Below are 14480 nucleotides of genomic sequence, written 5' to 3' on the forward strand. Positions count from 1 at the left end.
ACAAAGGCTGAGGACAGAGGTGGGATACAAAATCCTCATTATTTGCATTTGCAAAATTCCATAAGAGACATCAAATGATTCTGTAACAAGCAAGGAACATGCCACACAATTCTACCCATGAGACAGGAGAATTCTTAATATGCCTGTTTAACAGACAGGACAGTTGAACACACAGCAGTGAAAGAACAGGCACAATGCCAACAAGGAAATTGCAGAATTTGTAGAATTAAAATTCAGAACCTAAAACTCAGTTCTGCTATAGTCAATAATAAAATTTACAGAAGACTTAACAAAATCAGATTGTAATTCCAGTTTTCTACAGCCCTGTCACAGATGAATGGCAATTTCTGCAATTATACCCCATTTCCCGTAGGTTGTTTCTACACTCATTCAAGCATGGATCAGGGAAGCTACACAGGGCATCCCCTGCCTTCTAGATAAGTTAAGAATGGATGTAAGCATTAGGTACAAAACTGGTTGTTATTGTTACTATAAAAATGATTGCTTTTTGAAAAAAAGCCCACCACAACTGAGCAAAAACTGCAGCACTGAACTCACTGCTAGTCTGACAAGCCAGGAGACCTACAATTTTTATATAGCATTTCAAACAGAAGAATACAGAGTTTGCCTGCTTCACTCACTTTGAGACTGCTGTGATAACCACAGAAAGCTGGGCTTTATTAAACATTAAAAAACAAACAAGAACCCAATCAACAAGCCAAGATCAGCAGAGTAAGATGTGACATTTTTGTGGAAACAATAGGTGAATACACAGTTTAAATAATTTAATTAAGTCCTCACTTTTGGGGGATCATTTTTCTGGTAATATGCCATTAAATAATCACAAATAACAACAACAATACAGACAAATTCTTCAAGGTAGCAAATCAAAAATCACTTATATGCTGTCAGGCCAGATACAGATTTGCTGGGAGACTTGTACTGAATGCTGGACAGGATCACAGCCACGTGTCACCCAACATGACCATGAAATAAATTAAAATGAGCTGCTGCACTGGTTAGGATAAGAGTCACTTAACTAAGCTCACAGCAGCATACAGTTTATTTTATCTTAATCTCAGCTAAACACATACTACATGGAAAAAAAATATCAATTAACTGAAAATAGCAGGAAGCTTAAAGTTCTCACACCAAGATGTATTTACTGCTCACAACTGCAGATAACTAGTCCAGGAGTAATTTCAACAGCACTGAGCTGCCTGTCCCAGGAACCTCCTGCCAGATCAATACATCTCCAGTTGCTGAAGGAAGGAACATCACCAGGCTGGCAGCCAGTGCTGGGCACTTCACACTGCTGTGACATTATCACCACGCCAAGAGCAAGGGGCACAGAACTCAAGAGCAAAGGCAGGCAAAGGTGTAGAAATAAAAACTTTTTTGAAGTTACAAACAGCATACATTAGAAACGTGCATTCCTTCAGACACTGCAGTTACTCACCCGCCGCATTTCTGTTAGTGCTGAGATCTCAGTTCCTACAGGGGTCAAGTAACCTGATAGAGTCTATAGGAAAAGGATATAGGAAAAACCATAGGAGGACTGTAGCAACAGCAATAATTAAAATATATTTAGCGTTCCAAAGGTTTCTGGTTAGGGAAAGCAAATAAAAGTAAAGAAAAACACAGTATAATTTATAGAAAAGGTGAATGTAGTAACATGACAGAAGTATTTCTTCAATTCAGTTTCAGAAATGCACTGACATGCTGTCAAGGAAAGGAACAAAGCAGGGTCAGCAAAGGATCAGATCTCCAGCAAAGTGGTATTAGCACTGATGGATACAGGACTGTGGACCGCTACAAAGGATGAATCCCTCACACCAGGAAGTCATCACTCCTCATTTAGCCATTAAAAAAATTTATGTTTCCATGGGAGGAATATGGTGCTGATCAGAGTCAAGGACATGATGCTCAACCAGCTTTTAATATTTGCTGTTACAAGTTCCCTGACTCAATCTTCTGTATGACAAAGGATTATTCTTTATGCTAGACTTTTTCCAGCATTATTACTCCTCGGTTTATGGAATATTTTACTGCATTTTTCTTTACTTACTGTCTTGGTTGTTAAAAAGTTAGCTATATTTTCAAATGTTAAAAGAATTTTGTAAGAGGAGATAAGAAAAAATATTGGCAATTCTTTATCATAATATTAAAAAAAAACCCACATAAAATTCATACTCAAAGCCCATTACTTTTAAAGCACATAAGTTCAGTGTTATCTACAACAAATTGCTGACTTACCTGGATGGGTGTGTTTCTGTCTGAGGGAGGGATCATATCTGGAGTTAACACTTGTGGAGGATCAATCCCTTTGCTGACCTTCTGCTGAATGAGATACATGGCGAGTGCAAACTGGTCTTTGCTGAGCTTTCCCATCTGTCTCGTGTCTGCCAAAGACCTGATAAAAAACAGATCATACAAACAAGAAAATCTTATTTCTGCTCTACTAAAAAGCCTGAAATACATGCATTATATACACGTAATTTCTTTTTATTTCTTCCTCATCAGAGCTTACTCATTCTAGTCAGATTTCCATAAACAGTGCAGTATTTTATTACACATATTTAATTGAACAGAGTAGTGTTAATCTGAGAAAATATTTAGAGCACTAGAACTTCAAAAGACAATCACAATTCACAGACTGACCTATTGCCCCCACTCCCAGAAAAGCAAAGGGAGTATTTATTTCTCCCTTAATTTTCCATATAATCCACATATTGCAGTATGTGGACAAGTAAAAGAAGTTGGGGTTTTTTGTTTGTTTCTGGTGTTTTCTTAATGTTAGGATCACATTCTGAATCTGAGTTCCCAGATCAGCAAGTTATAAAAATGCAGCTAGTATGGAATTCTTACCATATATGTGCTAGGAGATTCTGAGATAGACCTGAATGCATAAAAATGTCCTTTACTTCTTGGCCACTCACAAACCCATCCAGGTCTGTGTCTGTTTTTAAAAAAATTTCATCGTATCGCACTTTTTCAGACACTGGTACCACCCAATTAACAGCTGGCTGCAAAACAAAGGTTGGCATTTCAAAGGAACAGAAATAGTCTTTATGAATACACTAAGTATATATGACATTATCCAGAGCTGGATGTGCTGAACATCTTGCATACTCCAGTCTGACTGGTAAATAAGTATTTTCACTGCATGTTTTAACTTCACACTTTTTATCTGAATAAAAACACTGATAAACAGCTATTTATCAGTTGAAAAGCATTAATTCTTTGGAAATACAAACCCAATTAGGCATAAAAAGTCATGCTAATAGCAGGAGATTTAGAAGCAGGTTAATGATTTCTTTGGTATTAAAGCAGATACACAAACAAAACCTTTCTGTGGTTCCACTTTCTACATAAAGTGAAAATTCCCCCTAAGATTTGCTACCTTGTGGTCACTGCTTAAAATTCACCCAATGTTTTTCCAGTCTTACCATTCTCATTTCACCCTTTCCACCCAAATCACCCAAACACATAAGGCAGAAATCAAAAAATGTATTTATTTTTCCTACAGCTTACAAATACAAAGATCTACAAAAATAAGAAAGAAAGAAAGACATGTACCTGTGCTGGTTTGACGCTGTGCTTGGGAGACAAGCTCCCTATGCTGTTCAGACTGGTGACACTGCCATGGGAAGGGGTGGAACGGAGGCTGTCTTTTGGGGGAGGACTTGCAGGGAGAACAGGAACTGCACCAGGAAAGACCGATGTCTTCTTTCTTTTAGAAGGTGGTATGAGAGAGGGGGGCAATTGTGAAGGAACTGACTCTTTCTCAAGAGCTCTATAAACCAAATGCATTGCCTGAAAGGCAAAAAGGTCAGATAACATTCACAATTATTAGAAAAAGCAGAAGATCTTCCTGTGTCAGTCATTTACATACTAGTAAAACAAAGACAGTAAGACTAGAAATGTAAACTAGAGCAATTAATTTTGAATGTAATTCCAACAAGTTTAATCTTGACACAGGCAAGAGTCAGCAGATGGACTTGAGGAAGGTCACTAAATAGCTCCATGTGAACAATTTAGATTAGAACAGTTGACGGTAGCACAGAAAGCTGCAAAGCTCTTGAGAAAGAAATGAGCTATTTGCTCTGACAGACTAGACTGTGATTTGAGAATTTAAAGCAACCTACCACAGCAAATTCATCCTTGTCCAGGTGCCCATCTTTATCAATATCACTGAGATCCCAGACCTATAGCAATTAAGATTAAAAAATTATTTGCAGACCAAGTTACACTTTATGTATTCATTGTATTAACATGCCCTCTAAAGACTCCTCATAGATTTTGGTGAAGATCATATTAGTTATACTACCTATCTAAAAATTCTTTGATGAAACAGATCGGATTAGAGTTTTCTGGCCACATGAATAAACACTGGCTCTAACAAATTCTGGCTGCAACTCAGGCAGGTTTTTCATCTTTCTGTGATGCAATTACAGAGTCATCAAGCTGAGTAAAAGCATTCAGAGGTGGCTTTCAGAACTGCCCAGAGGGTGTGGGCTAGCAGATCATTCAAATTCCTCACAAGAAAGTTCAACGGAAAATTTGATACATCTCTAATTCCTATTCCATTCCTAGATGATTAGGGTTTTCTACTAAAAACTAAAACTATGTGCAGCTCCCTCTGGCCCCCTGAATTTCGTGTTGGAGAGAATTTAAGCATTTATCAACTTCAGTTCATTATTAGGTGAGGCACAGTCAATGAAACTTGCAGAAGATTTAGAGAGATACAAAACTTTGTGAACTCCAACACAGCACTGTTTAATCATCAATATGACCTGGGGACAGTGGAGTCCACAAAAAGCCAAGACTTGAGGCTCAATTGTGAGAACTCTTTTTTTTTCACTGGACCCTTGACAAATTTAAGCTCCTTGATTAGTCCTTTGTCCATTTCCTCAGTGCCTTATCTTGTCCACAAACTTCTCTGGAAGAGGCAAAAGCTTCCTGAATTTCTATTGTGACAATAACAAGATAAAATCCGAAGCCTTTCAAGACTTCACAATACTCAAGTACAGAATTGAAACAAATCATATTTATATTTTATAGATAATACAGAGCAAGAGGCACTTCTTCCTGAAGAGATAAAAGTATGTAATGCAGATAGAACTCTGACACAGAATGTACTCAGAAATATCAATATGTAAAGCATTAAGGAACGTGTTTTTAATGGAGGCAGAAAAATACTTTAAGGTCTGTTTCCCTTGTAAATATACAATGGATGGATAAAACTCAGACCTTGGAAGTATTTACAAATACACATGAAAGAAAAACCAACTTGACAGTTTGCACTATGAATAAAGGAGGATGTTTTAAGGTATTCTCCTGTACAAACAGAGAATGGATTTAATGATGTATCTAATATTTAGTATTTGTAAAAATGACAAAACAGCAGAATCTAATGTCCTAACAGCTCTTAGGATTCAGGAAAGCTTTTTCTTGTTTTTAAACAACCAAAATCAAATTTCCACTCTTAAATGAATAGAGCGACAATGAAGCCTATCTATTCTAGGGTTGAAATTACTACTCTTACTCTTATTTCTAAGTGGAAGACTTCAGAGTCTTAATGTTCCTGCTTTATAGCATGCCTCAGCCAAAACCTGATCTCTGTTGATAAATTACATTTTTAACATTGCAATTACAAGAAGCTAAATAGAGACAAACTGAATCTAAACAACTTACTTACCCTTCCGAGGATATCAAGAGGTAGCTTTGAATTCATCAGTACTGGTTTTACTTTGTCTCCTGAAAGTAAACCGTTTACTGGCAAAAGGCTTTCAAAAATACCATCAAACTTTGCTTTTTCTTCCACCTAGTTGGTAAGAAATAGTCTGAATAAGTAAAAAAGTGTGTCTGTGTGAGTAATGAAAATGAGATCTTGCAAGAAATTAAGACTGGCCAGTAATGTATTCATCTTAAATTTCCAAGCTTTCTTGCAAGTGCCACTGTACTGTATTTAAATGTAAACCCATAGAGAAAGCTTTCAAATTAGGCTCCTAAATCTAAAGGTTATGACAGCTGGGAGATTTTACCATGCAGCAGACAAGGTGTGCTTCTGTTTTAAAGTAACTTTGATAAACTCTACAGAACCAAAACTTATTCCTCCCTCTTTAAAGAACATGTAACTACAAGTTTTTAAATTAAATTTTTACCTTTGAAAATGTTTGGAGTTGAAAATTACCTAAATATAAATATCTCCATGTATGCATCAAAAGTTATTTTTTCCAAATTATATATATTGCTTGTATCATTGAATACTAATTAGAAACTAGGAACTCAAGCTTTAAATTAACAGTTCAGACTGGATGTGGTGAAACACTTTGCTGTTCCCAGTGGGGTTCCTTTATACAAACAAAGTGCCTAATTGTAGGATTCTGGAAGAAATCCAGGCAGATTAAAATTCATTTTCTTAAAAACATCCCACCAGTGGTTGTCAAAGGGTTGTTTAATGCTTATTGCATATCTAAAACTGCACCTTGGTGCTCTCTATTGTGCACAGGTTTGCACAGAAAGGGAGGACTTCTGAAATGGGAAATACATTTGATATAAAATTCTCTCACTGGGAAAATTACATACAAGAAAAATATTTACTTCTAAAAAATTGATGGAATGTGTTCCCTTTTACACTTACCCTAACAGCCCAGTGAGTCTCTGTTGCGGGTGGTGTGATCAGCAAAGGACTGCTACTGTCATGCTAAAAATGAGAAAATGTTTTATTTTTATATATATGCATTTATATATATAAATAGATAAATATACATACTTCTGTCTCTAGTACTTATTAACTGCACTGAGTTTGAGATGGTTATAGACATGAAGCTTAACTACATTGAGGAAAATGACTGCATATGTACCTAAATAGAAGTCACACTCATTTTATCGCATTACAACACTTGAGTAAGGTAGATGCATCCAGTAGATGCATTCAGTGTCCAAACACAGAACCAGCACAAGCCAAAGAGGTTGTGCTGCAGCTAGTGCAGGGCAAAGCTGCAGCAATGCCTTCTACTACTCATTCCTGTTGAGCCAGCCCCAAAGTAATCTTTTCTGTTTCCTTTGTTTTCATGAATTCAGAGTTTAGCCACATCAGCTTCCTGACCAAGCTGACCAGACTTAAACTCGCTCTGGTTTTGCAGTCCATGAAGGGGCTGGTTTCTTGTCCCTCAGCCTGACAAGGCTGTGGCTGCTGTGTCCTAAGGAACTGCTTGACAGCAGCCTGAAGCCCCAGAACCACGACATTTATGAAAAAAACAAGATCACGCCAATGTTCCAACTGAAGCCTTAATTCTCATACAACACATACTTGCATTTAAGTGGATACTACTTACAAATTTAGGAGGTGGCACAGTCAAATTCAGACTGCTCAGGTTTACATCGTGGCCGTTCTGTGCACATGCTACAAGGCGCAACGCAACGTAGAAACCCTACAAACAATTGTGTTGTCTATTAAAAACCAGTTTCAATCATGAAAAATAACCCACTTACCATTTTCACTAACACTGTATATGTGCAATTCAGAAAACCCCACATGTACAGCCCCATAATGGCAACTACCCCTTTGCTTTAAGGATGAGTCGGAAAAAATTTTACAGTGACAGGAAACAGAGGAGAAAATTGGAAGTTGGTTTTTATGAAGAACTCTCTCCTAATTAAAATACAACAATTTTTCTTAAAAACTGGTAATGTTTTGAAAGAGTTCATTTGTATCTACAAGTAACTTGCTATTTGGTATTCCAAGCCATTTTTAGTAAAAATGTTAGATTTTTTCATGGACAAAAGTCTTCTAAAATCAAATCATAGTTTTCATTTGTGACTCAGTGACTGTGTACCTACACAGTACATACGCCAATTATTTACAAAACAAAAGAAATACAGAAAATTAGAACCAAACTTCTCCTGCAGCCTCACTGAGTAATATACTTGGATATGAGCAGTGCTGGGGAAAAAACTCATCTTGTAAACAAAAACTCAACCCTGAAAAAGATAATGATAACTAGTAGTGGTACCAGGGCTTGATCAAAACAGGCTAATCTGGGAAAGGTAATACAGGAAGTCTACATGAACATTTCATTTACCTGTTTATCTAAGTATCCTTTACCCTCTGGGTCAGCCAAATCCCATATCTGTGGAGATACAAAATAAAAGCTGCCATGAATTTCAAACAAAACTTAGCTCAACGGTTCCTACTATATGTCTTCTTAAAATGTTCATTCAGCTTTCAAGTAATGACACACAATGTTACCGAGTTGCTGAGTTAACAACAAAAATGTTACACAAAAAACAAGTTTTCTTTTAAACTTTTTCCTTTCACTTAAAAGAAGTGTGAAGACAAGTACTGTATTATCCAATTCCTTCAACTTACTTTTCCAAGGATGATATCAGAGAGACCAGATTTTTTAAGAAACAGAGCAGCTTCATTTGCCCCAACTCTCCCTGTGTATGTTGGATCTACCTGAAGGAGAAAAATTAACATTTAATTGAAACGTGGCTGTTGTGAAAGCAGATTTAAGAAATGCAATGTCTCTTGCCTCTAGGTCAAAAGGAGTTACAGAAACTGCATTACCACTCAGAATTCACACAGTTTTATCACTGCAATGGAGAAAAGAAAGAGATGGAAATCTTGGGGAAGAAGAAACTGCGCTTTATTTTTACTTCTTTTTAAGAACATACCTGTTTGTAATATGTTTCATATATTGGATTCCCAGCAGAAAACTGAAACACAAGTAAGAAAACAGAATAAACAACAATCAGAATTTATAGGAAAAGAAACGTATAGCACTTTGTGTATTACTTCTATCAAGAACCTAAAATAGTGTGTTAATTTGCTGTGTTACAAACTGGACACTTGAAATTTAAGTGTGGATAACAGTGATCCACCAAGACCACAGACTACTGTCATCTCTTAGAACTTCTCATTCATCAGGATTCCTACCTCTCCTCACACTGTTACTTAGTGACACTACATAGGGATAAGGTTTTGAAGAACAGCTTTGAATTATTTGCTGAAGTATTTCACACCTCAGTATGAGATGGACTGATAGCAAAGGTCAAGCTTTCAACACAATGCTGACCTGACTACCTACTGCACCATATACATCCTTACAGAATATTTTCAGCAGACAATTATACACACACATAGTGCCTGTGTTAACACATTTTCAAGACTAGGATCTTAAACTGAAACAGAGTAAACAAAAAAACCAAACCAAACCAACAACAACAACAAAACAAACAAAACAAACAAAAAAAAAAAAAAAAAAACCCAAAAAAAACCCCAAACAAACAAAAAAAAAACCAAAAACACCCCAAACCAAAATGGCAGCTGGAATGCCAAAAGTTGCAGAAGCCCCAAGACCTATCTTCTCACACACCTCCTAGAGCTGCCATGGGAGATCTAGCCCTGTGCAGCTTATCCCTCCACTCTGTTCTCCTCAGCCTCAATGCCAACAGCAAAACCAGTCTGGTCAAAACCAGGTCAGTCCTTAGACCACTCAGGGCCTTAAAAAGAAAGCAACACAACCCAATAAAGATGTCAATGAGCAAAACACAGAGATGTCACAAAACCTTCTTGGGATAACCACTCTCCACCTCCAGGACAGCAGCCAGACACCTGAAAAGGAGTATTTTACACTAAGTCACATCACTACTGTGTCCCCTCCCAAATGTCACCTTCTTCCTTGTCATCCTCATAGACTTCCAGGTGTTCTGCTTACTCTGAGAGGAAGGCAGGAACATGATGAAAGAAAAGACCAATCAAGAACATGAAAATTTTATTTTATGCCAAGAGAACCTTCTCGTGAGTTTACAATAAACATTCTAAATCTTCATTTAAGGAGCTACCCATAATTATTTTCTCTGAACTGAGCACAAGCAAACACTGACTCTCTGAAGATTACAGCTCTAGTTGAATAGAAAAATCCTGCATTTTCAGAACAGTTTCCTAAGCATCTTAAATGTACTTCACTTATATCCATCAACAAAATAAGCTGCTGCATTTTCCAGTATCAGCACTCTCTGGAAGCTCTCGCTCTCCCTGATGGCAGACAGGATTTCAGAAGGATGCTGCAAACATAACTCATAAATCTGACTATTCTTTGTGCTGACATGTAAACGATCAGCACATATAAGCATTGTGTTCCTGTCCAAGCAGGAAACGTATCATTCAGAGAAAAGGTGGAAGTAGGAAATAGCCTGTTGCACTCTGAACAACACCATGTTTTCAGCCAACTATCACCAAACTATGTACCTCTTGTTTGTCAGAAAGCTCAGAGAGTCAACCACCAACTCCAAGCTCCTCTAACTGATGCAGTGAGTGACCTAGAGCATGCAGAGACTGGATTCCTACCAAGATACAGAGCAAACTGCTCCAGCAGCAGGACTGAATGATCTCAGCCCATCACCAGACATTCCTGTCACCCTCATTTGATATTGTCAGCCATGACGTGGAGCTGACTTACCTGGCAGAGGTGGCAGGAAGCCAGGGTGATGTGCTTCAATGCTGTGAAATTTCTTCTATAGCAAATTATTCACCCAAGCACTGCTGAAAAGCACCTCAAGATCAATTCTCTACTTGCAGAATTTTACAAAGATTCAGTCTTTCTGACCGATTTACCTAAATGACTGCATCTCTGTGATGAAGCAGACCAGACAAAATGGGTTCAAGTGACAAAAATAGCACAGCTCTCTATCTACCTGTCACCACACATGATGACATCACCACCATTCAAGAGGATTCTGTAATTTGGTGACATCTGCTCATGAAGGACCAACCCAAGACTGTCAACACTGGCAGAGACAAAAATTTTGAAGAGTGCACTGCTGACGATGTCAAAGCATGACCTGATAGAGAGGTTCAGTTTGACTAACAGTTTATCCACCCTGTGGTTCCTATGCCTGCTCTGTACTCCCCAAAACATCATCTCTGACCAACGCTTTAGTCCAACCCAAACAGACCCTCCAGAGCCCTAGTGCCTTGTTGTTTAACCTCCAAGTTGACCTCCTGTTCAGAAGCTGAAGTCTTGAGCCTGCACACTGTGTTTGTGGCATGGATATTGCTCCAAGTCCCTCAGTGCAGGTCTGGCAATGTCTGGCAAAAAGGCATGAGTAAGCACCTGCCACCAGAACAATTCATTCTCTTTCCTGAAGTCATCTCAGATTCACAAAGATCTCTGGATCACATTAATTATTTTAAATAAATTATTATTATGATAAATGATTAATGATAAAATATTTTAAGCTGCTTGAATTACCCATACTGTTTGCAGCTCTTAATATGTTGGTATCAATAGTCTTATTTTACAGCTTTCTGAGTGGACATGCCTCAACGTTACAACACACGTACCCTCTCCTACTCTGTCTAATTCCACTTCTGGCATTTACTCTAATTAACACACATCTCCTTAGTAATTACAAAACTGAGGCTATTAGAAGAGGAAGTTTATTACTTTAAAGGAAATTCTGTTTACAGCTAGATTACTCTTGACAGTTCAATATATGAAAACAAGTTTTAGAACTACAATGCTTCCACTGAATTAGTTGGAAAATACTATATAAAAATAACGTATATGTTTACAGAATGTGGTCTTAGTCTCCCTAAACATAACATTTTCTATCAAATGGAATACCATTGATGCCAGTCTCTCAAAGATCAATGAGAATTTAAACAATAGAGAAACTGGATTTCTAGAGTAAGTATTTGATAATTATTTGATTTTTACCTTTTCCTATAATGTATTACAGAAGTTTCACAACTACAAACCCTTTCACATCCAAAGTTTATTTGACTTACATATTTTGCACCACATTAATCACTTGAAAATTTGATAACAGTTTGTGTGCACATGGATGTTTTCAGATGTTTCTGAATACGCTCATTTAATCAAACTGATGTTAATCACGACTCTTGCTACACAGAAGCTAAACAGCAGTACGTAGTAAGACACACAGCAAGTTATGTTATCCAAGCATCACATAACTCCACTGAGAGATAAATTTTTAGAGTATCACAACTCAAAGATCATTATTAAACAGAAATCGATATATTTAATTAATCCGAACTACTAATAGGAGTCAATCAGAATGCCTGACTGGCCTAGGCACAGTATAGAAAAGTTTTGGTTTCTCAAGACATTGAAGGTAGTGGGGTGGTGTTGCTTTTCTTTTGCTTTAAAGCAAATAAGTAAACTGACTCTCTTCACATGGCTATGGAAAACAACAGCAATCACACTGCTTACGCTTGAATTATTTGGGTGAAAAATCAAATAAAAAAACTTGTAACAACAGAAATGAACCCAGGGATCCCAAGCACTCAACCAGAGCTGAAAACAGCCTCTCCCAGGGTCAGGGATACGCACCCCATGTCCTGCCCTGCAGAAGCTTCTGCTCCTCCTGACAGGCGAACGCCTCCCGCTCATCCCTCAGCGCCTTCCCGGTGCCCCCTAACCACGCACCCCCTGAACACCGCACACGGTCACGGCACCCCGCCACAACAGCTCGGCGGTTCCAGGCGGCATCACCGCGCCGGTACCAACAGGAAAACGGGGTGACGTGCGGAGCACCAGCCCTCTTGCCTTCAAACCCCTGGCCCACGGTAACCCCGGCGGCTCGGGGTGGGGAAGCGCCAGGAGACCCTCAGCCCCTCCCCAGGGACGCAGCTCCAGAGCCTCCATGAGGGAAGGGCCCCGGCGCAGCTCGCGGCCCCCAGCAGCGCCGCCCGGGCCCGGGGCACAGCGGGGGCCGCTCGCCGCCCTTGCCCCGCCCGGATCCCGCTCCCCGCCGCGCCCCGACCCTTATTCCCCGCGGGCCGAGCCCCTCCCGGCACAGGGCCTGTACCCAGCGCCAATTCCAGCCCGGCTGCACCCGGCTACGATGCAGCCCCGCTGCTACTCGCCGCGCCCGGCCGGCCGCCGCTGCGGAGGGCCGCGCGTCCCCAGCAGCCGCGGTACCTGCTGGCTGAGGGGGATGAGCGCCGCCATCTTCCTCCCGCTGGGTCGGGCCGCGGCCGGGGCGGAGCGAGGGGCGGGAGGCGGCGGCCGGGCCGCGCCGGGCCGGGCCGGGGAGGCGGCGGCTGAGGAGGGGCTCGAGACCCGCCGGCGAGCGGCCGCGGCTTTATCGCGGCCCGGCAGGCGCTCCGCGGCGGCAGTTGCCGCTGCCCGCAGCGCTCCACGGAGTCGCCCAGTCATTTAGAACGGAAGAGACTTCTTAGGTCACCGAGTCCAACCTTTGACAGATCACCACCTTGTCAAACAGATCAAAGCACATCCTGTCACTCCTTAAACGCCTCCAGGGACGAGGACTTCGGCACCAGCTCCCTGGGCAGTCACATAACCCCAAACGAGCGAGGTTTGAATGGCGCAGAGGGCCGCCATCCCAGAGCACATGGCCCAGGACTGTGTCCACAGTTCTGGAATATCTCCAGTGAGGGATTGCGGTCTGTTCCAGTGCTCGGTCACTGCGCAGTAAAGAAGTTTTTCTCATATTCAGGTGGTTTCTGCCTGCTGCTTCTTGTCCCATTGCTGGGCCCCCTGGTCCATGCTCTGACCCTTCCCTGCAGACACTGACAGACAGGATTCCTCTCTATAAGATATACTATAAATATCATTCCCCATTGCTCTGTCCCTTCCTGAGTCATCTTTCTTTCTAATTTTTTTTCTTAAGCTATTGTTCAAAGTACGTTTCCTCCCTAGTCCTTTCTCTCTCCTGCTATTCCTCAGCCTACTTCATTTCCCTTTCAGGACCATGGAATTGTAATTTCATTTCTATACACCAATAATTTCTCATTCAGATTAGACAAGGAATCTTTAAAATGTGGAAATAAAGAATGAAAACACCCATGGGAATTTCATGTTCATTCCTCCCCATGTTCTATCTCCAAAATATTTTGCATAAACCTCAGCATCTGTTATTCAGAAATTGTAAAAAAATTGTGCCTTCCTCCTTCACTTTGGAAGGAAAACAGAAAAAAACCCAGGAAGTCTCCTGTTCTCTTAAGAGCCCTCAGGTTATCCATCCAATTTGGTTTCCATTTCCCCTAGTATGAACTACATATTTGGAACACAGTCAGGCTCAAGGTTTTCCCCTAGTTAGGAAAAGGAAATTATTTATAAACTGTATAGAGGGATCTCGACTAGAGTATCATACCATTCTGCATTATTATTACTCTTCATCCCAAAATTCAGGTCCTCAGCACTAGTTCCACCATGGGTTCAGGTTCATCCCAATCCTTTAAAAGGCACAGGAAAATTAAGAAAGCAAAACCAGCACACAGTTCAACTATATTAAAAAGAAATTAAATAATCCACTAACACAGAGTAAGGAGAGCAATTTACCTCGGGTCTGATTTAGATCATCAGTTTGGTCATTTAGATCATAAATTTGGATTCAATCATCCCAGTCTGTGGGCTTCTTTGATCATTCATTTTCCTCAGTGGTAAACAATCTAAATAATCTTGTGGGCTGCTAGATGC

General features: G+C 40.0%; 1 protein-coding gene across 6 annotated transcripts in view; it reads right to left on the bottom strand.

Moving 5' to 3' along the window:
- EPS15L1 (epidermal growth factor receptor pathway substrate 15 like 1) overlaps positions 1–13028 on the bottom strand; it is a 45823-nt gene extending 32795 nt beyond the window's left edge. For 4 of the 6 annotated variants that reach the window (XM_041426148.1, XM_041426140.1, XM_041426177.1 and 1 more), the window contains exons 1-12: positions 12960–13028; positions 8686–8727; positions 8378–8467; positions 8091–8138; positions 7344–7439; positions 6647–6709; positions 5702–5827; positions 4149–4208; positions 3580–3816; positions 2869–3026; positions 2257–2413; positions 1460–1522 (exon numbers count right to left, since the gene is read on the bottom strand). In XM_041426148.1, the coding sequence (XP_041282082.1) occupies positions 1460–1522; positions 2257–2413; positions 2869–3026; positions 3580–3816; positions 4149–4208; positions 5702–5827; positions 6647–6709; positions 7344–7439; positions 8091–8138; positions 8378–8467; positions 8686–8727; positions 12960–12989 (1170 nt within the window). In that variant the 5' untranslated portion in view covers positions 12990–13028. Of the gene's footprint in view, positions 1–1459; positions 1523–2256; positions 2414–2868; positions 3027–3579; positions 3817–4148; positions 4209–5701; positions 5828–6646; positions 6710–7343; positions 7440–8090; positions 8139–8377; positions 8468–8685; positions 8728–12959 lie in introns of those variants that run through there. The other 2 variants (XM_041426158.1, XM_041426186.1) reach the window with 2 other exon arrangements.
- Positions 13029–14480: the final 1452 nt, after the last annotated feature.

Source organism: Onychostruthus taczanowskii, unplaced genomic scaffold (genome assembly GCF_017590055.1).
Source record: "Onychostruthus taczanowskii isolate IOZ18803 unplaced genomic scaffold, ASM1759005v1 scaffold112, whole genome shotgun sequence".
NCBI lineage: Eukaryota > Metazoa > Chordata > Aves > Passeriformes > Passeridae > Onychostruthus > Onychostruthus taczanowskii.